The sequence below is a fragment of the Balaenoptera physalus genome, assembly GCF_965194825.1.
Source record: "Balaenoptera physalus genome assembly, chromosome: X".
Lineage (NCBI taxonomy): Eukaryota > Metazoa > Chordata > Mammalia > Artiodactyla > Balaenopteridae > Balaenoptera > Balaenoptera physalus.
In genome coordinates, this window is record NC_138903.1 from 60852586 (window position 1) to 60875091 (window position 22506).

Sequence of the window (22506 nt, forward strand, 5' to 3'; positions counted from 1 at the left end):
GGAAAAGTGAATAAAACAGTATTTAATAGACTTGAAAGCTTAGTAGCGCGTAGAAAACAGAAAGTGGCTTCCATAAAGCAATAGCCTTGTTCTCTTTCTATAGTCTATTTTAAGTGGGCCCTCTGGCCCAGCGTTATCAACCTTGGATTAGGAGCTTTGAGGAAATGGTGGTTTGGTGGTTGTTTTTAAAGGGTTTTTTAAGAAATGTAGTTACTAAGCAACTGCCATGACCGGCTGCTAAGTTGGAGTTCAGTGGGCAAGCCAATTCCAAAGAAGAGAATATATAAACAAGCTGGGAGAGGGGGAAAATGGCTTAAGGATAGATTGGGTGGTGGGTTTTCTTTTTTCTTTTTTTTTTCTGTGTTCAATGCATATTTCTGCCTTTTACTTATCTTGCTCAAGAAATGGTTGCTTGGTCAGAAATCTCTTTGTCTCACCCAGTCTCCTTTTAGCCAGTGAGTGGGGAGGAGGGCCAGAAAGGAGCCAACTGGAGAGGGCTGGGCTGGAGGGCTGAGCCTTGGGGCGGGACCTGCGCCTGGGCAGCTCTAGAGGTAGATAGCCCTGCTGCTGCGCGCTTGGGCCGTCCAGGGCTGCCATGACAGATCGGTCACCACCTTCTACCTTTAGATTGGGAAGCCTCATTGATATTGATGTGTTGCCTTGTAACCCTCAGAATAGGGACATTGTCCAGCTGCTGTCTCTCTTTTTTTCTTTCCCCAACATTTAATGGGTGAGTCAGTGACTTAACTGCTTCCTGCAGGATTTCAGGGACAGGAGTAAGTAATGAGGACAAATCACCATAACACCAGTGCGTGATGAATGAAAGCGCACATGAGTTTATTAACCAGTTGGCTTCATTGGTACTGGAGTGAACAAAAAGAAACTTTGTTGAGAAGAGGATATTTGTATGAGTTAGAACTCTATTCCCTCCTGTTTAGGCTTTTTACTGTTTCCCTTTATACCCAGCTGAAGGTCAGGTTGCTTTGCTGAGGGAAGGGGAGTGTCAGGTGTTAGAACAGGTGTTTTGTTTTCTGCCTGTAGAGTCATGCACACTAGATGGGGATGCTTCTTGCCAGCCCTCTGTGGTGCATGAAAATGCTTTTGTGGAATTCTTTTTTCCTGGAAATGTGTTTGTTTTTTAAAGCAGTTCCCCAGCCTTCAACCCCCAGTATAAATTGTGACTTCCTTTAAAATCAGCTTGTCATAATGAAGTATGCCTGTTTTCTACCGTTTTCACAGTCTGTGCCTTAGATATATCCCATTTTATGTGGCAATTATAGACTGGCAATTATAGACCTGAAAAATGTGTGGTGTGTGTGTGTGTTTGTGGTAAATGTGAATATCATATTTAAAATGTGCTAGGAGAGTGTCACAGCAAAGTAGCCCTGTAAAAAGCCTTTTATAATAATTGTATGGATAGAGTTAATTTTCCTATGTCAGGTTTTCTTAAATTGGGTATAAACCTGTAGTCACCTTTCCAGAATGATGAGGCTTTTTCAGACTGTTGTAATGGTGTCAGTGGGCTACAAAGTTGGGCATGGACTTATGACCCCCCTGACTAGATGGTTTTGGAGGAGAGAGATGTCAGCAGACTTCTGGGTTTGGGAGAATTTCTATTGTAATGTTCAATTGTTACTGAAGCCAAAGACCCTGTTTGTTAGAAGGGAAATAATTCAGGAGAGCTTTGTGATCTTCTCTTCTGATTGTGAGGTTTGTTTTTACCTTTGTACTGCATTCCAACGTCCCCCCTCAAAAAAAAAGTCATCTAGAAACAGATCATCTTCTTTGCCTAACAGTGATATAATGGCCTCAGGTCCTTCCCTGCCCCACCACCCTGCACCTCAGGGCCATCTGTTCTCTGCAATCCACTTTTCGGGAAAGTCTCTTTTCCCATCTGCTCTCCTTGGGCCTTAGTGCCTGCTCTAAAGATTAATGAAGGCTGCACTGGAACCTCTTTCCAGTTGTTATTTTTTTTTAAGGATCAGTGAGCTTTTTTCCATTTGATATGTCCAAATGTTACTCCTTTTTCAGGTGTATTCTTTCATTCTACTAGTCTGGGGGTGGAGAGAAATCTTTCTGTGCGTGGAGGAGGTACTCTGCTTATCAAAGCAAAGATTGACTGGGCTGGCTCTGGCTGCTTTGAAGCCAAGGGTCCTCCTGGCTCTTTGGCCGCTGGCACACAGGCTTGGTGCAGCTCCTTGGGTTCATTCTTTTCTTGTCCTTTCCCTTGTCTCTCTGACAGAATACAGTCGCTTTGAATCGAAGATACATGACTTGCGAGAACAAATGATGAACAGCAGTATGAGCTCTGGGTCTGGGTCCCTACGAACGAGTGAGAAGAGGTCCTTGTATGTCAGGTAAGTCTCACCTCTGAGCACCAGGCCTTGTGCTGCACGGGGGGAGCTCCGTGCCAACCCAGCCCTTCTTGTTTAACTAGTGGGGTAGGGAGTGTGTACTCCCAGTACTAAAACAACACTTTGCACTGTATGCTCAGGTTGTGTACTTTATGGTCAGTATCTCCTCCCTTTTGTGAGCTGGCTTCTTCCTTTTTGCTCCTGAATGACTCAGTATGGGAAATTTTCAGTTTGCTCTAATTGTAAAAGACTGTTGGGTGATTGTTGCTAGTCAGCATTCAGAGAGCACTCAAATGTTCAAAGTACTTTGCTTGCAATCTGTGATTTGAGGGGAAACTTGGCATTCCCCCCTTCCACATATGCATAATAGACATCAGAATTTGTATCTGAGCATATCAGCTATCACTGTGTTCTGGTACAGGGTCTCTTTTAAGAAACCAAAGAACTGACAGGTTGCTGCTTTCTGGGTTTTTTTTTTTGTGTGTGTGTTCCCTCACTCCCTGTGCACTGGTCTGCTGTATCTGAATCATGGGACATGGGATGGGATGGTGTATCTTCCACAGGAAGGGTGGGTGGAACGGATATATAGCATTGAGTGTATTGCTGCTGAAAGCTGTTCTGAGATACTGTCCAAGGCTGAGCTTCTGACCCTTGAGTCACATTATAATACTTTGTCAGGTCAAAGTACAAACCTCTTAGAGAGTTGGATTGCTAAATGAACACTATGGACTCCTCCTAGAATTAGGGATAGTTTCCTTCTTCCTGCTTGAGCTTCTTGGCAAAACTCCAACAGTCTGGGGCAAGTACATTGTACCTCTCCAAGGGTAAAATCCTCAGAGAAAGAGGTCATAGGATTACTCCTCTGAGCCGTGTGTGTGTGTGTGTGTGTGTGTGTGTGTGTGTGTGTGTGTGTGTGTGTTTAATGCTTGTATCAGACTCTTGGGTTAAACTTTTTCTAGTGGTCTCTGATACCAGCTAGGGGGTGGGGGAGGGGAGGCTACAGTTGCTAGTTGCCTGGCAACGTGACATCTACTCTGTCCTTGGGGTTTGAGATGACGATAGCCAATAGCTAACCGATATAAATGCTAATTGCAGTTTTTCTCTCGGTGCTTGATTTTCTTTTTCCTCAGTTGCTAGTTCCTGACCCTCCTGCAGGGAGAAGAGCCAAGGGAGCCCAGATTTGAGCCTCAAGCCCACTAGAACCCTTCATGGTTCTTTTCTAAAATGAACCCTCAGCTCGACTCCCTCTGTGTTGAGAGCAGCTTTCTTCACATTTGCTGTGAAGAGAGGAGAGCGGGAGGAAGGCTGGACTAGTCACTGGTGATCTTTTCAGTCTCCTGTTTTCTGTCCCTAAGCCCTTGCTCTGGATCTGCAGCCTAGACACTGGGGTGCCAATGGGGGGACTCAGAAATATGCTGTCGCCTCCCGCAAAAGGGTAATACTTATGTGACTTGGTCAGGATTGTTCCATTCCCGTGCTTCCAGCCCCCGCAGATGTGGCACTCCAGTGTGTGTGGGAAGCTGATCTTTAGGCAAGACAGTTTCTTTGGAGAGCTTTATTTCTAAATTTCCCCTCTCCGCCTATCCTGTGCTAGAGCTCTCCCTGCCTGGGCAGGGGGAGTGGGGCATCAGCTCTCGACCTGGAAGACCTGGAACACCCTTCTCTGGTCCTGGCAAGGGACACATTCCATCTACCTCTGGGGAGGAGGGTGGAGACTGCACTCTTTCTAGTGAATCAGTTTATACAGTTTATATCATCTGCCCTTAACCTTATGTAGATAACATCTGTATCCTCAGAGGAAAGTAAATATGGTTTAGAATAGTGAACATTTGTAATCACTAGAGTTCATCAAGGGAAATAATATTTTATGGCTAGATTAGCGAGCTGAGGTATTTCACTAAGCTAACCCTCTACCAAAGCCTGAAGCCTGGCTCGCTCTATTGCTTTTTGTGCCTGTTTTTGGCCTTTTTTTTTACTCTGCAGTAGCTTCCTTTTGTTCAGCATTTAAGTATATTCAAGGTTCTTCCATTCTTAAAAAGGAAAGAAAAAAATTCCCTTGATACTAATAGTCCCTTAAACTATTGTCTTGTTTCTCTTCTTCTGCTCACCACATTTGCCACATTATGTGCCAGGAAACACTAGCTCCTCAAGATGTTAAGTATTGTGTGAAAAACCAGTGGTTCAGTAAGTTGGGCAAATGCAGGATTAAACAGAGGAAAATAGGGTTCTTTACTGTGATCAATCTCCAGGAGGGACTGTACTAGGCAGTGTTTCCCCCAAAGATAGGAGCATGGGAGCCTTATTTGGAGAAACTGGTCTTAGCATCCAGGCTGGGAAATATTGCAGTCGTCTGTACTTGCTGCTGCTATTTCTTCAAATTGCCTCTCTTTCAGTAGGAAAGGAAGTGTACATCTGCTTATCAGCATGGTGGTATGGTTCCAAGCAACTCTGGAAGGCTCCAGAGGGGCAGAAGCCCAACTCTGTCAGTAGTGACTGGTTCGCTGATTCTCTGCCATTGGTCTGACCTCGTCACATTTGTTTCCATGAATTACCGGCTTTCTTCTTTAAAGGCTCTCTTTCTACCTTGCTGACCATTCCTCAATACGTTTCATTAGCTCTACCCCATAAATGGCAATGTCATTTATGTTCACAGCTTCAAATCCTGTTGTGTAAATGACAACTCTGATCTCTACTGAACTCCAGACCCACATATCAACCACTTGTTGCACACGTGACTGGAGCTGCCCTCCCAGTGTCTCAAACAAGCAGTGTGTTCCAAATGGACCCCCACACCTACTCCTCCTCCTTACTTTCCTTATCTAAATTAATTGCGTCACCCTATCATGTGGAAAAGGGATTAGATTTGTTCTGTCACCCAAGGCAGATCTCAACTCAACATAAGGAAGAAAGAGCTCATGATTAAAACTGTCTGAAAGTGGAATGAACTGCTTCTGGAGATAGTAAATTTGATTCTTTGTCACTGGAGGTGTTACCGAAGAGGCTGGGCAACCATGTGTCTGAGTGTTGCAGAGCGGGTTGAAGCTAAAGATCTGCTCAGAGGCTTTTAGTAGTTCCCAGTGTCTTCAGGATGAAGGGGAACAAATAAACATTTTAAACAAACATTTAGGGGAACAAACATTTAAACATTCTCTTTAAATTGCTTTTAAAATCCTTTTAATAATGCTACGAAGTAGGCATTATTATTCTTATTTTTCAGGTGAGAAAACAGATTCCAGTTAGACAGCTAAGAAGTTCCAAAACTGGAATTTGAACCTGGTTCTGACTAGAGTGTGGCTCTCTCATCATTTCCCAAACTTGCTGATAGGAATCAGCTGGCATGCTAGTAAAAGTACAGATTCCCAGGCTCCTCTTCTATCGATTTAGATTCACCAGGTTTGGGGAAATGTATGTTTTTAACAAGCAGTCATAATGCTTAGGAATGACCACTTGTTTGTCACAATAGACATTTATTTCTGTTTCACTCGAACAACTGAACATTACACTTACTTTAGTTCCTGCTGCGTGGAAAGCAGTAAAGCACGGGCCTGAGAAATTGGGCGTGGTTGTGGCGGTAGATTGAAGGAAGCGGTAGACGTGGTTCCCGCCCTCCAGCAGCTTGCCATCCACACAGAAGATACTGCGCAGCAGGTGGTTAAAGTGAAGGAACCCTTCACAGTGGGATTTCACCTCTAATTCTGTTTGCTGTTGTTTCCCCTTCTGACATGCTCCTCCTCCCTTCTCTTCCCCTGAATCTCTGTCCTCCTCTGGTGTGCATGGGGTTGCAAAGCTGTTTTGAAGCAAATAACACCCTCTTGCAGCTGCACCGAGGCTGTAGCAGGTGAAGCCTTAGGGAGCTGCAGCCGCACTAACCACAGGGGAGATGGGATTTGTGGAGTGGGGAGCAGGAGGAAGAAGGAAAGATAACAGTGTTTGGAAAATGAAACTTGGTTTTAAAGTCACTAGTGACTTAATGGAAAGGCCTTCCCCACCCTTCACCATACTATAGAAACATCTCTTAAATAGTATAGGCAGGGTGAACAGAGCCCCTCTTTCTGCCCAGTCTAGGGCCTTTGCTCTGCTGGTTAATTTGCCTTCCACACTAGAAAAGTCCACAAAGTATGCCTCTCTTGAGCCTTTTGCTCAGGGTCAGGGTGATTAGATGTTTAACTCAGGCCATTCTGATGTGAAGGTAGTAAAAAGACACAGGGTAGGTTAGAGTTCCAGAGACCTCCAAGTTCTACACTTGTATTTAATTTAGTTTATTTATTTATTTCATGAATGAACAAAAGACCTTATCCTCCAAAGCTTGCCAAGAGGCTTGATAGTACATTTGTAGAAATAGCTTTTGAAAGTCTGTTCCGGCTAGCCTGGCTACATTCTTTGCAGTCACAGGACAGCATCAGGCATTTTGGGAGTCCTGGCCTTCTGGCTGGCCATCTGCCATCCCAGTTTTCTTCCCACTCTAGGAAGGAAATCATGCCCCATCTGTAGTCCTGATTCAAGAAACAATGTCAAAAAAAATGTCAGAAATATTGGCTTGGTCATCAAAGAAGGCTGGAAGATGCTCCTTCTTCTTAACAAGCAGACATTAATTGTACACTGCTCTGTGCTTAGCCCAGGGTGGTGCCCGGGGGAGCCCAACTTTGTCTTGCTCATTAGTGAGTTTCAGTAGTGGATTAAGATGCCAACGAGGTAATATTGGCAGGCTTCACTATCTGACAGAATTTGGGAGTGATGATAATCCGCATCTTAAAAAGCAATCACAATTTATGTAGTGTTCAGGGCTACCAGAGGATGGGACAGTTTCCTGTATCAGTGATTCTGGAACTGCCTGTTGCTAGATCATATACAGACACCAGTCCTGGACTTGTAATCCCCTCAGCTGATCCAACAGGTGCTGTGAACCCCGAATATTCACACATTGTGGGTCTGTGAATGCCCCGCTAACTTCATAATTGCTCTCTAAGGCCTGAGACTCTGAGGTAGACTAAGGAGAAGAGTGCCCTCCCCTGTTCTCCATGTTCCCTTCTTCAAGGTGTGCAAGGGGCTCCTGACTTGCTGCCAGCTGCACTTGCTCCTCCTGTGATGACCCACCTTGTGTCTACCTGAGTACTCAAGTTTGGACTTTTGAGTTGCTCTTCAGGAGCTGCTAGAAATTTTAACTCTCGCACTAAGGTCAAGGGCTGATGAATGACTGCTGCTTTATAGCTCTCTGTGCATCCTTTAGATGGACCAGGCAAGGGAGGGGCTGCTGAATTTTTAAGTAATATGTGCCCTTTATCTGGTACTTTCTGTCTCAGGCAGCTTTGGCTGCTGTAACAAAATACTATAGGCTGAGTGGCTTGAACAATAGACATTTATTCCTCACAGTTCTGGAGGCTGGGAAGTCCAAGTTCTAGGTGCTGGCAAATTCAGGTTATGGTGAGCCCCCTCCCCGCTTCCTGGCTTGTAGATGACCACCTTCTTGCTGTGTCCTCATGTGGCCTTTCCTGGGTGTGTTCTGAGGAGAGACAGGTCTCTCTGTCTCTTCCTCTTCTCGTAAAGGACTGATGTTAGGATGAGGGGCCCTCCCTCATGACCTAATCTAAACCTAATTGCCTCCCAAAGGCCCCACCTCCAATTACCATTACATTGGGGGTTAGGGCTTCAACAAATGAACTTGGGAGGGGGGAACCCAAACATTCAGCCCATAACACTGACCAAAGGAAGAAATCAATGTCTCCCAACTGGTATGGGAGGGATATACAGTGGAAGGACACTGCAGGATAGTAACTGGGAGGGTGTTCTGTGCTCCCTGGCCCAGCTTGGTCTCATCCACCATTCACGAGCATCATACGTGGCCTCAGTCCTCAAAGGGCTTTCCCCAAAGGGATATAATATGAAAGATTAGAAAACTGCAAGAGTTAAATAGCAATAAACAGAAAATATAAAGAAAGATCACTGCTAAATACGTAGTATGAATTTGGAAGAAGGAAATTTGGAGTGGGCAGGGTCACAGAGAAGGGTGGGACTTGGGTTGGGCCTCAGAGGAGCTGCTGATGGCGCAAGGGGACAGGCAGAGCCTCCCAGGCCAGACAGATGGCTGGGGCCACAGGCAAAGAGGTGGGCACACTACTAGGTGAGCACATGGAAGCAGCTACTTGCCTTTGAGGCTGTAGTGCTGACGTGCTGTTGTTTACTTTGCTTTGAGAAACCTGCCTGACCAGTTTCCTCCGTAGTTGCCATTTTCTTTGCATTCCTGTTCACTAAGACACCAGGGTGGCTGGGCCAGATGCTTATGATTTCTCTGGATCTTTCAGACCCTAAACTTTAAAATTTAGGACCTGTACTGCAGAGACTTTGGGCCTGGTAATCTGTTTACTTTGAGCTGATTATATTCCTGCTTTCCCACTTGGCAGTGAGGTCCCAGCTGAAAGGAAGATTAGGCAAAGTCCTCTGGAGCGTGTGCATCATCCCTGTGGGCAGCTCTTAGGGGATACTATTTGAAAGGTCACCACTTAAACAACATATCTTTCAAGACCTTTGACAACACTTTCTCCTTAAGAAAGACAGGCAGCGGCATTTAAAGCTGCCGCGCTGAAACTTAGCTTGGGAACTCCAACCTGCAGACCCTGGGAAGTGAGCATCTGCTTTTCGTGCTGCTGTGACTTTGCTCCGGAAGGTGGCTTCATCGCCCACTTTCTGTTTTTACCTGCCACATTTTACCTGGGACATGCTCTTTACCCTGCTCTCAAGATAAATCAGTATTTTCTGGCCTGGCCATGATATTTGAGAAGTTCTGGGAAAACCCAAGATCTGGCTCTCCTTTGCTTCACAGAGGTACATGGCCATAACCAAGGAGAACATATTCAGGGTTGAAGTCAATAATCTTTTATGTAGACCACTCACTGTGATCTCAGGCTGTGGATGGTAATATTTCCATAAGCTTTGTTGTTTCCCGACATAGTGTTTCCTTCTGACCTGACCAGTCCTTAACTTGGAGACCCCCATGAGATTCTTTATATTTACACCCAGGAAGGATAAGGAGTTTCTGAGGCTTCTAGTCTCCCAACACACCATCTTGTCAATAAGCTCACATGCATGAGATGGGACCAAGGTGACAGAGTAGTTAATTATGGTCTTTCTTTAGGTGTCCGGAGACAAATAGGTGTTCCTTTTTTTTTCTGCTCACTCTTGGTTTGAGTCAGAGGTTGAAAAGGTTGGTTGCTGTGTCATCTGGACCCTGCATGTGTAGGATTTTGGCTCCAGGACAGTTGTTCAGTCTGATTTAAAAGGGGCGGTATGTTACTGCCTTGACTTTCCTTAGTGCTTGCCCTAACAATAAAAAGGGGCGGGCAGGAGGATATATTCATGTTGTGGAGAAAGGTGTTCTTTGATCCTCTTACCAAGCCTGACCAGAGGCATTTGTAACAAGGTGCCAATCCCTGTCACTTCCTTAGGTTTCTAGGCTGTTCCTAAGAGAGACTGTTATTGCTAGAAGGCCACAGTTTAGCATGCCTCTTAAAGATCTTAGGTAGGTAGTCAATATTTTTTCAAAATTTATTAAGGTCTAATTTGCATACTTTTTCCTATTACATGAAATACATGTCATTTGAAAGGTGGTTTGACTTTACTACTCAGGCCTGTTCACTTTTACTGGATTACTTCCCACGTGAAAGTTTAGCCTGGTAATGATTTTTTTTTTTAATTTATTTGGTTGCACCAGGTCTTAGTTGCAGCTCCTTAGTTGTGGCTCACGGGCTCCTTAGTTGCGGCATGTGGGCTTCTTAGTTGTGGCACAGGAACTCTTAGTTGCAGCATGTATGTGGGATCTAGTTCCCTGACCAGGGATCGAACTCGGGCCCCCTGCATTGGGAGCGCGAAGTCTTAACCACTGTGCCACCAGCCTGGTAATGATTTAAAAAAAAAAAAAAGAAAACAAAGCGAGGCAATGAAGTCGGTCACACAAGGCCTCCTAAATGAATGCCAGACTCCTTAGCTGGACTCCAGGCTGTCCACAGGCAGGCCCTGGGCTGCTTGCCTCCGAGCTTCTGCTCATGCTGTTCCTTCTAGCCGGAAGGGCCTCTCCCCATCTCTGTCTTTGAAATCTGAACCGTCATCGAGGCCCAGTTCAAAGTTAACACCTCCCCATAGATTCCCCAAGCTGGCTATGACCTATGCTCCCTCTGAAGGCTTTGGAAAACAAATCAAGATCATGACAATGGAAGGACTGTTGAAGGAATTAGGAATGTTTAGCCTGGTAGAGAAGACCTAGGAAGGACTCAGACTCATTAAATGTTTGCACTGGAAAGAAATTCAGAGAATATCAAAGGAATTTCCTTTATTAGATAGGAAGTGGGATGAAATGACCCTTGAGGTTTCAGTGTTCTGCAGAACTCTTCTCATTTGCTGTTCCGATTGATAGAAAAGGAAATTCTTGTCAATTCTCCTTTTACGTTCTCAACTGAGAATGATATTGTAGTTCAGAATTTCAAATTCAAATTTTAGGCTGCTATGTTTTTAACAAAATCATGGTTTAAAAAAAGCGTTGTCCATTCTGTTGTTCACTATTGCTCATTCACAAATTCATCAGATAGAATGTAGATAAACTTAGGTACTACATTTTATTGGGAAATTGCCTTTTTTACCTTTTTTGCCAGGGAACTTAGAGCCAAACAGGTTCCTCATCTGAAGTAAATGACTCAAGTCAGGTGCCTGGTTTATTGACTCCCCCAGCCCTTTTTTTTTTCTTTTTTTAAAGTGCCTAGAAGAGTGGTGTCTGTTCATATTAGATGCTGAGAAATATTTGCTTAATTAATGAATATCCTTAAGAATAGACTATTGTATCATCATTTAAAATATTAGTTTTGAAGAATAGTCAATGATATGGGAAATATTAATGATACAATTTCAAGTGACAAGTAAGGTTGCAAAATTGTGTATACACACCATGTTTGTAACTTAGAGAAATATATATTTTTTGATTTGTGTGTTTATTATGCAATATTATACAATACCACAACACTATGAAGAGTTACTTCTAAGTTACATTAAATGTGATTTTTCTATTTTTAGGCTTTATATTTTTCAAATATTCTATAATGAGCTTATATTATTTTAATTTAATTTTTAATGAAATTAATGCATATGGATAGTTTAAAATGTCAAATATTACAATAGCACATGCAAAAAATTTAACCCCTTGCCTATTCACCCCCTTTCTTGCTACACAAAGGTAACTGCTTTCAAATATTTTAACTGTAGCAAAAAGAAATAGTAAATCTAAATAGCCTTCTATGTGTTAAATAAGGGAGTTACAAAATAATAGGGATGTAGAAATATAGTCAAATGAAAAATCAGGCATTTACTTCCACCAGGAAAAAAAACAATAGAGGACTTCCCTGGTGGTGCAGTGGTTAAGAATCCACCTGCCAATGCAGGGGACACGGGTTCAAGCTCTGGTCTGGGAAGATTCCACATACTGTGGCGCAACTAAGCCCGTGCACCACAACTACTGAGCCTGCGCTCTAGAGCCTGCGAGCCACAACTGCTGAGCCCGTGTGCCACAGCTACTGAAGCTCACGCACCTAGAGCTCATGCTCCGCAACAAGAGAAGCCACCGCAATGAGGAGCCCACATACCACCACGAAGAGTAGCCCCCCCACTCATGGCAACTAGAGAAAGCCCATGCGCAGCAATGAAGACCCAACACAGCCAAAAATAAATAAACAAATAAATTTGTTAAGAAAAAAACAACAATAGAAAAAGTTTATAGGAAAGGAGGGGTAGTCATCTATGAACACCACTTACATAATGATGTAAAATTAAATATTGTTTAACCAAAAAAATGTGATGTAACTAAATTGGGAGGGCAGGGGGAAAAAATGAGTGAGTGCTATAGAAGACCAATACATAATGTCTAAAATGTAAAAAACAAAGCAAGAAGAAGCAGTTGTTTAGAAATATGTTAGAAAAGAAAAAGAAACAGCTAAAATATTTGAAAGCAGTTCCTTTTTAAATTGAGTTACATTTTTTGAAAATCGTAAAAGGAACACATGCCTGTGGTTTAAAAACAAACCAAACAGTTCCATTCCTGACACGCAGTGGGAACTGCTGGCATTCTTGTTGCCTTGGATCTGTGCTTATTTTGTTTTTACTTAGCTCGTGTTATGTGTTTTAATATTGTAAAGTATCCAAAATTCATCTTGGAAGTAAACTGACCTATTAGTTTTATTTAAATCTCAGATGTTTAATCAATTACCAATAATTGGATTCCTCATGCAGAAAATGTTTACATCAACTTTACTATATGTACTCCAGCTTCTTACTGCTGTTGCCAAAGGTCAATATGGTTCTGTGAGGTGCTAAAATATATATTGGATTGTCCCTTTTATGTTTTAAACTTGTAACCAGCAAACTCTCCCTTCTAATCTTCTACAGCCTCATCCTAATCTCTCCTAACTCATTTAAACATCTTCTTCCTTCCCTCCCCAAACTAATTTGTACAGAATCCAAGCTCTTTTCTTTTCCTTACTATATTTGTTTTAATCTTTGAAGCCCATAATGACATTTAGTGTTTCTCATTGTCACTTAGGATAAGGTCTTCACCATGTACGTGTTCGTAGGAAGCTCTGACAGAATAGCTTCCTTGCTTTAGGACACTCAGTTTCGAATGCAGTGCAAACGTGTTCAGATTTGATTCTATCACACAAAGCCCAGAAAGAACCTTGGGGATGGAGGGCCTCCTTAATCTGCTGACCTCAGCCTCTCTCCTTATTGCTTTGAGTGTGTAAATTGAGGGAGATAAAGGGCTTTTTGTCAGAATTTGGGTATTTTCATTTTCAAATACTCTGACAGTGACTTCTTAAGGATTCCATTTTAAGAAGTTTAAGATGTAGATGGGTGTTTCACGCTCCACAGTTTTATGACCTTCTGCATTTCATTTGGGCCAGCCTGCACGTGGGGAAATAGTATGTTTTACTTTGCAGCTTCCCTCCGAGCCACAGACCACTGTATTGCAGGTAGAAGTCTAAGTCTTGGAACTAGTTCTGGGAAATCTGCTGGGCTGTATGTGCAAAGGTGTTAACAGAGAATACGAAGAAGACAGAGCCTAGATTGCAAGTAGAAAAATACAGACTTCTCACTGAAATCACCCATTTGTGGTGACTGCGTACGAGGAGAGATCCAGTGGATGAGAAAAGTAGACACTTGCATGTAGATGTGTTTGTTCCTTGAGCAGGGGAGCTCTGCTCTCAAGTACCACTAGCTTCACCAGAGCCGAAGTCAGCGGTGTATCCTGAAGGATTGAGCTTGTAGCTTTGGTTTAAATGTTCCTTCAAATCCACCCCCTTTCCCTGCTATCTCATCATATATGAGGTCAGATTAATGTTCCTAAGTCTCTTTTGATGTGTCACTTCCTTACTCCCAAATCTTCAGGGGTCACTAGATCAGGTCTATTCAAGACCTTCCAAAATTGGCCTCAGGCCTTTATTTCCAGCCTCATTTTCCATGACTCTCAGCTGCAACCAAGCTGGTCTCCTCCTTTTTTTCAAGCCTAGATGGAATAGCTCTCTCCCCACCTTCTCCTACCCTCCCCTTTAATCTTTACTCTGCATGTCTTGTCAGAGGACCTGGCTTCTGTCCCAGTTATTTTGGTGTGTGACCTCAGTCAAATTATTCTTCCTCCTTGAGCCTCCGTTTCCCCGTACATGAGACAGAGAGACTGAACTGGGAGACTTCTTTATAGGGGCCCCTTCAACTTTATTCTTGTGCGGGTCAACATCAGCCTTAGCTTTTTCTTTCGCTGCCCCAGGATGCACGGCCCTTTTCTCTTTTGTATTTCTACAGCATTTACCATTCATTGTTTGGGATTGTAGTTAACATTTTTGTGTCCTATCTTCAACTACTTTTTAAAGATTTGTTGTAAACTGAGACAGCCCATTGGCAGAGCTAACTTGTTTCCCTAGGATGTGGCTGAGGGAGAAGACTAGCGAGGGTGTTCTGCTTCGGACTCACACTTCATGTCCAGAAGCTGGGAGGAGATGGGACTCGTGAAAGATTTTTTTCCCTTACGCCCCTTGTTGGGAGAATGGGATATTTACAATGTCAAGACTGAAAGAAGGATGCAGTCTCCCACAGAATTCCTTCTGGTCTGCTGTAAGGCTGCTGGGTGTGTGCTGACTCTTTGGGTTGGCCTTCCTCTGTCATCCTTCCACCTGTTTAGGGTTGAGATGACCATTTCATCTTTCACTGTTTGTTTCCAGGGCCTTGTTTGATTATGACCGGACTCGGGACAGCTGCCTGCCGAGCCAAGGCCTCAGCTTCTCCTATGGTGACATTCTACATGTCATTAACGCCTCTGATGATGAGTGGTGGCAGGCGAGACTGGTGACCCCTCATGGAGAAAGTGAGCAAATTGGTGTGATCCCCAGTAAGAAGAGGTGAGTCGTCATGATCATGAGCGAGGTTTTCCTTACCCTGTTCCTGGTATTGATTTCTTTTTTACCAATTATACTATAAGTTGCTTGAGAGCAGTGGATGTGCTTTATTACTCCTTTTTGGTAGAGAGTTGGTGCTCAGGACATGGTTACGATTCAGTGAGTCAAAGATGGCTGCTGTGCCCACTGCAACCCACTGCTGAGACCATGCACTGGCAGTAACAGGACTTCTTTCTGACTCCAAAACAGGGTGGAAAAGAAAGAAAGGGCTCGATTGAAAACCGTGAAGTTTCATGCCAGGACGGGGATGATTGAGTCTAACAGGGTAAGTGGGGATCCCCAAGGAAGTCAGCCATATGTGAAGAGGCTTGAAGTCTGTCTGGTGGATAAGAGAACTGGCGAGCACAAAAGAATATCTCTTTTTCAGGGCGCTGGCTCTGTCCTATCAGAATACTGACTGCTTTTCACAAAGCAGAGAGAGCGGGCACCCAACCTCTACAGCCAGTATATACTCCTCCCCCCTGGGTAACTGGCTCTTGAAGATGTGTTGGAGTTGGACTGTTTGGAAGGCTGACTTTCTTGGGGCACATGAAACCACTTGTGGGTGTCTCCCTGGCTGTAGACCCTTTCGGAGCTGTGGGGACCCTGAACAGAGCCTGGCCTCATCATCCAGCCAGCAAGGCCAGCCCCAGAGCTCCGACTGCCCTTCAGACCAAACGAGGCATGAGGGCTCTCTCCATTCACCCCTTTTCTTCTGTGAGCTTCACAGGCCAAAGAACTTCCGGAGCGGTAGAGGGAAGAGAGACACGGAGTAGATGACTCTGTGTGTATCAGTGGCACCTTAGGGCATGTGTCCAGGAGGCTACAGTGACCTTTATCCTTTAGGAAGTACCAGTGAGTGCTGTGAGTCTGGATTAGGTAGAAACCTCTAACATCCCTACAACATTTTCCTGTAAACATAATTTTCCTCTTACATCAACTTTCATTTAATCTCATAGACTCCATTTGTGAGAGATGGTCTTTTGTTTAGCTCACCATTGTCTCCATTTTAGTTTTTCTTGCATGCTTTAAAATCCATTGTTCTGTTTTTTTTTCTTCTGTCCTTCCCCTCCATCTTCATGTTCTTTCACAGTCGATCAAAACGAAACGTAAAAAGAGTTTCCGCCTCTCTCGAAAGTTTCCATTTTACAAGAGCAAAGAAAACATGGCCCAGGAGAGCAGCGTACAGGAACGTAAGTAGCAGCAGGGAACAGAGAGCAGGCCACCCACAGCCCCGCCCTCTCTTCCTCATTTGCACCGAAGACTGGGAAAGTGTGTGTGGGTATGGGTGTGGGTGTGTGTGTGTCCGTGTGTGTTGGTCCCCCTGTCTATCTGCCATGTGTGCATGCGTGTGTGTGTGTGTGTGTGTGTGTGTGTGTGTGTACCTGCTTATTTGCAGAGTCAGGGTAGAAATTGGTCTGCACAGGGAGACGTTGGGTCTTTTTTGTCCAGCTCCTCGCTCTGAAAGAATGTTGGAGGCTCTGAGGTAGAACTGGTCCCAGGGCTTGCCCACCAGGAAGTCGCTGGCACTGGCATTGGGAGTGCCGGGCTGAGCTCTGCTGTGGTGGTGATGAGCAGTTATCAGCCACAGTTCAGAAAAACGGTTTTTCAAGAAAACCAAGTCTAGGGACTCAGTGTTGCTCTCCTGGCTTCTTCCTCTTGTGTTTTCTTTCCCTTATCTTCACTCATCTATGTCAAGAGAAGAGCCTTTTCTTCCCTGGACACCTGGAGTTGGGCCTCCTTCTTGAATTACACGCACATGCATATGTGTGTAATGCATAGGGATGTTCACACAGCTCTAACAGACTCACTGTCTTCCCAGAGTGTTACAGAGCCAGCTTTCAAAATAAAATCCTGCTTGCTTAAAGGAATTGACACCGAACGGGGTTTACTAAACATTGTCCAAATAAAGGTTTATTGAGAAACACAAAGCTGGTTTGATAGAAAAGGCCATAAAGCTGGGCTAAATGAACTTGCCATCCTGAGAAATATTCTCTTTCTACCATGTGCCTCAGAAATTAACTGCTCTCACCCTAACCTTAAATACCAGGTCAGGCTGCTAAAATATTGCTCACATGGCTCATGGTGAATTGTAAACCTCTCCTCTTCTGCCTCACAAGGAGGGGTCTCGGGGTCCTGAGCTGTTGGGACAGCAGGAGACTGACTAGTTCCGATAGGGAATGTCCTTTTTCTAGGCCAGAATGTTTCATGGTCATGGGATACATAGGTCATCAGCGTCTGGGGTGGCAGCTAGTAGATTACAAGGGTGCCCTCATCCAGATGCTGGTTAGGGCTCACAGTCCTGGGCAGCTCAATAAGAAGCACTAGGTGCAGTAGGAGGCGGTCTGAGACAGAGGCCTGAGGTGAGGTCACCACAGTTCACCAGACAAGTTCCAGAACTTCCGTGCTGAGCCCAGCCTGGGGAGGCTTCGCTGTTGGGCGGCCCAGCTGAACGGGGGAGGGGATTGGCGGCTGGATAAGAGTTGAAACTGCCTAGTGCTTATTCTCCAGAAGCTGAGCTCATCCCCTGTGGTCTGCACAACTCAGGTCAGCTTGGAAGCCCACACCTCAGACTGCATGAAGCTTTCCCTGAAGGGTTTGGACAGAGTGAGTCAGTATTGGACGAAAGCTCCTTGGGATGATGATAATTCTGCCGGCCTGTCTGCCACACATAGATGTTTGATTTTTCATTCACCCTCAGAGGGAAATGGTGATTTCAGGGGCAAAGCAGAGATGGCTGTGTAACTACACATTTAGTCAAAGCAGGTGCTCCAAGCCTTGGTAAGTCACCTGTCTGTCCTGTCGGCCTGTAGGCTATATATACACCACCTCAAAAAGGTCATCCACTCCAGGGCCTTTTGGCAACAAATTGGGCAGCATGAAGTCCAGGTATCATATATGACCTGGGATGTTCTTTCTGTAGCAAAGTTCTTAACCTGGCTATATTTATAGGTCTTCATAGTATTTCATGCTTCTGTCACTGATGCTCACCTGGCTCTGTATTCTTCCTTCCCCTTGTCTTTTTCTCTATTTTCTGTCTTCTCCCCAATTCTTTCCCTCCCTCCCTCCCTCCCTTCCTCCCTCCCTCCCTCCCTCCCTCCCACTTTGTCCTGCTGTCTGTGAAATTAGGACTTCCCTGGGTTAAGTGACGATTATTATGGAGCAAAGAACCTGAGTAAGTCAAACTTACATACCGTTAACTGTATTTCTGGCATGAGTGGAGTTGCTGGGGTTGGGGTATAGGGGACATGGGTGAGGGCAAAGGGCGGAGGGGAGGGCAGTGAGAGAATCTGTGAGAACTGGTACCACATCAGGAGGAATTAGAAGTGGCTCTGAATGTCACACTTTTGCTCTGGATCCCTGGTACCCTAATAAAAGCCTATCATCCATGTCTCTTTTTTTCCTTTTGTACCTTGAAATGGTGTGGAGCCGTCTTGGTATCCCACCTTATAAGTGAGGGGGGGCAAGAAGTGCTTCTCCAGGGGTGACCACTCAGCTCATCTCTAACCTATTGTTGAGGTGAGGGGTACCCGCCCGTTGTATTCTTCTTCCAGTGACACAGCACTAAAGAATTGGACTTAAGAATTAGCTGTTTCAGTCTCTCTAAACAGGGGGTAAGAGTACTGTGAAGCCCTTTACCCAGCGTACATCTGGGATGTCCCAGAAGGTTCAGGGGCCTCAGCAGATGGCTGTGGGCTGGCTCCCCACAGAGCATCTCTAAGGGGCTGAGCGGGCGGGAGCCTCGACAGCATTTTCTGGACTATATATATTTAGTGCTTTAGCTTGGGAAAACTCTGACCAACCTCTCCCCTCTGGAAAATAATCCTAGAGTTGAAAAAGGAAGGGACCTAGATGATAAGGCCTTAGCCTCCCTGCTGTGCACACAGGCACGGGCACACACATGCGGCCGTGCCAGGCAGGTTCTGTTAGTGGATACTCTCCTTCCATAAGTAATAAAGGCATGAGGGTAAAGGAGCTTCATCGGGGGGTTGCTCAGGAACTAGCATGGGTGGTGACTCAGCCAGTCCTTCCTGGGGGCCACAGCATATCACGGTCTGGAACAGTGTCATCTTGGCTGAAACAAGCAGTGTCTCACTCCATAGTTCGTTGTTTCCATGTTTCATCTTCATTCGCCTGTCGTCTTGGGAGCGATGGGCTTTCTTTGGGCCAAACTGTGCTCTGTGCCTCCTGTGAGTGCGGCTGCTGTGCCCGCTCAGATGCGGGGAGGCCCCAACAGTCTGAGACAGGAGGATCGTCTTGTCTTCCCAGTGTTCTTCTTCATTTGTTGTCTGTGTGTTGTGACGTGTCTGTCTTCTCCTGGACGGAGGAGCCTCCCCCTTCACTGCTGGGGCCAAGCCCTCTTTCCAGGTAGCAGTGGCAGGAGGGCTGTTGGTTCCACCCATTGGCCAACACGTCATTCCCTACTGACTGCTCAGCCAACCCAGTGCTTAGCCTCTTAGTCCTGCACAATTCTGTACTTCAGGGGTTCTATGTGGGGAGGAAATTCAAGAGCAGCCTGGTCGCTAGGCTTCCTTTGCTACTGTCACTGCCCGTCTAGCATTGGGAGGTGCATTTTGGGATAGGATTTGGAAACCGTCCAAGTCAGTTCTTCTGATTCAGATGAAGAGGATGCTGCCAAAGATTGGAAGCTGGTAGTCTATAGGGAGGGCCTTGGCAGCCCCAGAGGGCCCTGGGGACAAGTGCGAGGTGGCCGGGGCTCAGGATTGGAGCTGTGCCTCCCAGCTGGTAGCCTGATGTGGCAGGCCTCCCATGGCCTGACTTGGTTGGCAGCTCAGTGTCTGGCTCTTGGAGCATTTGAGTTTTGTGCCGCGTGTGACCTCTCAGTGGTGTGTTCTGAATCGGAGTCTCTTTCTTGTTGGCTTGCAGAGGGAGTGACATCCAACACCAGTGACAGCGAAAGCAGTTCCAGTAAGTGTGTGTCATTCTCCCCCATGTCATGTAGCTCTACCACGTGTCCCAGCCATCCTCATTCCAGCGTTGCACGGCTGCCATTTCTGTTCAGAGGCTAGTGCTTCTTTTAGCCATGTACACTTGGAGATCCTGGAAATGCTGTGGCCATTTTGTCCTTATGGGATGGGGTTTAGGCTGTGGATTAAAGGGGAGAGCATAAGCCCTGCAGTTCTGGCCAGGACCTGACTTAAAAGCTTCCCTGGGCCCTGGGAAGGCTGAGCAGCCAGTGAGCAAATCCCTGCCATAGCCACTATGGGCTGTAGGTGCTGCCAGTTTTACAGATTTGCTCAGAGACAAAAAGAAGAATGGCTCCTGTGGGATATTGTTCTGAATTGCCTTTCCAGGTCACTAGTACTTCCTGGGTTAAGGCTTGGTGTCCTTACCTTTTAGCTGGGCTAAATGACCAGATGACTGCCCAGTTTTCCTTCAGAGATCCTGTGACCAGGCCAGAGAAGCCACAATTCAAGCTGCATGAACTTTGAGACTACTGGCCTCTCAGGAGTTGTGGCTGGAGGCCCTGAGAATGCATCCTGGGGCTTGATGCAGATATCGCTGCCTTCCCCGGCACTGCCGTCGGCCACTTTGGGACCTCCTAGCGCCCAGTACCACGTCGTTTGGTGACTGTTTTAGGAAGAGCTCATCACTGCTAGGATAGATGGAGCTCTACCATGAGGGGAGAGCGGTGCTAAGCACTGCTCTTAAAGGGCACTGAGGACCTTAGCCCAGCCTTGTGCCACTTTTCTGGTTGCTTCTTCCAGTGAAGGGGAGATAGGTAGACCCTTAAAAGGGGCAAAGTTTAGTTGCATCTTTGGGGACCTGCATGAGTGCCCTGACTCCCTTGCCCGCGGATGAGGGGACACAGGCAGTGTGTCTCGACCAGTTGATGCTTTCCTGTGATTCTCACCAGAGCAAGAAGGCAACTGAGCACAGTAGACTATTACCTATAAGAAGAGTTCTGAGAAATTGAGGTGGCTTTTGATGGAGGCTTCATGGCTTCTGGGTCATGTCCCTTTGCTCAGCTATATTTCACTGAACAAGAGGACTCCTGACTCCTGTCCCCGGGGCGGTGAAGGTCTTCCTGTGCTTTCTTGCCAGTGGGAAGTAGACAGGCCCAAGGGCAGGTGTTAGCAAGTACCAGCTGACAAGGCTGTTTTCTGGCAGAGGTGGGGGTGAAGTGAACGTTGTAGGGAGATGAGGACACAGGGAGGCAGATTATAAAGTGCTAACATGTCTCCCTTTTTTGTTGCAGAAGGACAAGAGGATGCTATTTTGTCATATGAGCCAGTGACACGGCAAGAAAGTAAGCCCCCTTCTGAGAGCCTTGCCTTTGAGCCAGTCTGGTGGTCATGGGGCCCGGCCCAGTGGTTGGCCGTGGCGGCAGAGGGGTGAAGGTGGGGGAGTAGGAGGGCATCCAGCTCCCGGGTGCCTCCTTCTCATCTACTTCTTCCTAGTGTTAGAGAGAACAGGGAAGGCCACCCAGTGTGCATCCCTCACTATACCTTTGCTTGCTGCTGGGATGCTTTCCGAAGGATAGGACAGATTGACAAGGATGGCAGAGGTTGATTTCAGTGGATGTGGCCACTGCTAAAAGAGAGGCTCCGGTCCCTCCCTTCCGTGGCTGCTCTGAAAACCCTTGCTCAGCTCTTGGTGCCCATGCAGAGATTTCTCCTGAATCTGTCGGAAAGGGAGAGGCTTCTGATTTCATACTTGCCTTGGACTTAGATATTCTCAAATTAAAGGCTCTTTGATGTCTTTGTAGTTAAAAGGCAGAATGGCCGAAGATGTGCTCTCCCATCTGAGCAGTGGCTCCAGAGCCTCAGTGCTCCAGGCAGACGGGGAGGGACAACAGGCCATCTGGTGGGGGCCTCACTGACTGTCTCCGTGCTTGCTCTCCAGTTCACTATGCAAGGCCTGTCATCATCCTGGGCCCAATGAAGGACAGAGTCAACGATGACCTGATTTCGGAGTTCCCGCATAAATTTGGATCCTGTGTACCACGTAAAAGCCCAGGGCATCTTTGGGAGGGAGGCGTTGGTGCCCTGGGAATTGTTGCTCTGATGTTTTATGGAAAGGGCCTGCAGCCAGGTTCTAGGGTTCTCTGGGAACAGGGTGCATCTAACACCCTGGAAGAGGGAGTTCCCTGGTGGTCCAGTGGCTAAGACTCCATGCTCCCAATGCAGGGAGCCCAGGTTCGATCCCTGGTCAGGAAACTAGATCCCACATGCCGCCACGAAGATGCCGCATGCCGCAAGTAAGACCCGGCGCTGCTGAAAAACTAGATAGTTTTAAAAAATGTAAAAAGAAAAAACCCACCCTGGAAGAGATTAGGCAGCAACGCATTCCCCCAAAGCTGATGTGGGGAGGATTAAGACATCAGGCCAGCCTGCTCCCTGCCTTGGAGAGGAGTTTGAGTGGTGGTGGTCGGGAACGATTGGACGACTGGACGCTTGGGGGTGCCCCGCCCACGAGGTGTGGGTGCGGCCCGCTGGTCGGCTTGTGAGGCTTGCTGGCTCCTGTACCACGTTTGGCACCCTCTGTCTGCCAGACCTTGGCCCAGGAAACCCCACCTTTCTGGTCCAGTTGAAGCTAAAGCAGATAGCTCCCAGCTTCTAACCTGGCAGTTAGAAGAGATGTAGGCAAGACAAACTTCTTCCCAGCCTCTTTCCCCTGACTCATCTGAAAAGCACTGGAGTGGCCCTGGGGCCCAGCGGTGGTTGGGGGGAACA

General features: G+C 46.2%; 1 protein-coding gene across 14 annotated transcripts in view; it reads left to right on the forward strand.

Annotated features, from left to right (window-relative positions):
• The window catches only part of DLG3 (discs large MAGUK scaffold protein 3), a 63460-nt gene that overhangs the window by 36429 nt on the left and 4525 nt on the right, over nucleotides 1–22506 (forward strand). For 10 of the 14 annotated variants that reach the window (XM_082445982.1, XM_082445981.1, XM_082445971.1 and 7 more), the window contains 7 exons: nucleotides 2243–2357; nucleotides 14597–14773; nucleotides 15020–15095; nucleotides 15903–16002; nucleotides 19697–19738; nucleotides 21030–21080; nucleotides 21677–21778. In XM_082445982.1, coding sequence (XP_082302108.1) covers nucleotides 2243–2357; nucleotides 14597–14773; nucleotides 15020–15095; nucleotides 15903–16002; nucleotides 19697–19738; nucleotides 21030–21080; nucleotides 21677–21778 — 663 coding nt within the window. Of the gene's footprint in view, nucleotides 1–2242; nucleotides 2358–14596; nucleotides 14774–15019; nucleotides 15096–15902; nucleotides 16003–17938; nucleotides 17985–19696; nucleotides 19739–21029; nucleotides 21081–21676; nucleotides 21779–22506 lie in introns of all 14 variants that reach the window. The other 4 variants (XM_082445977.1, XM_082445979.1, XM_082445978.1 and 1 more) reach the window with 2 other exon arrangements.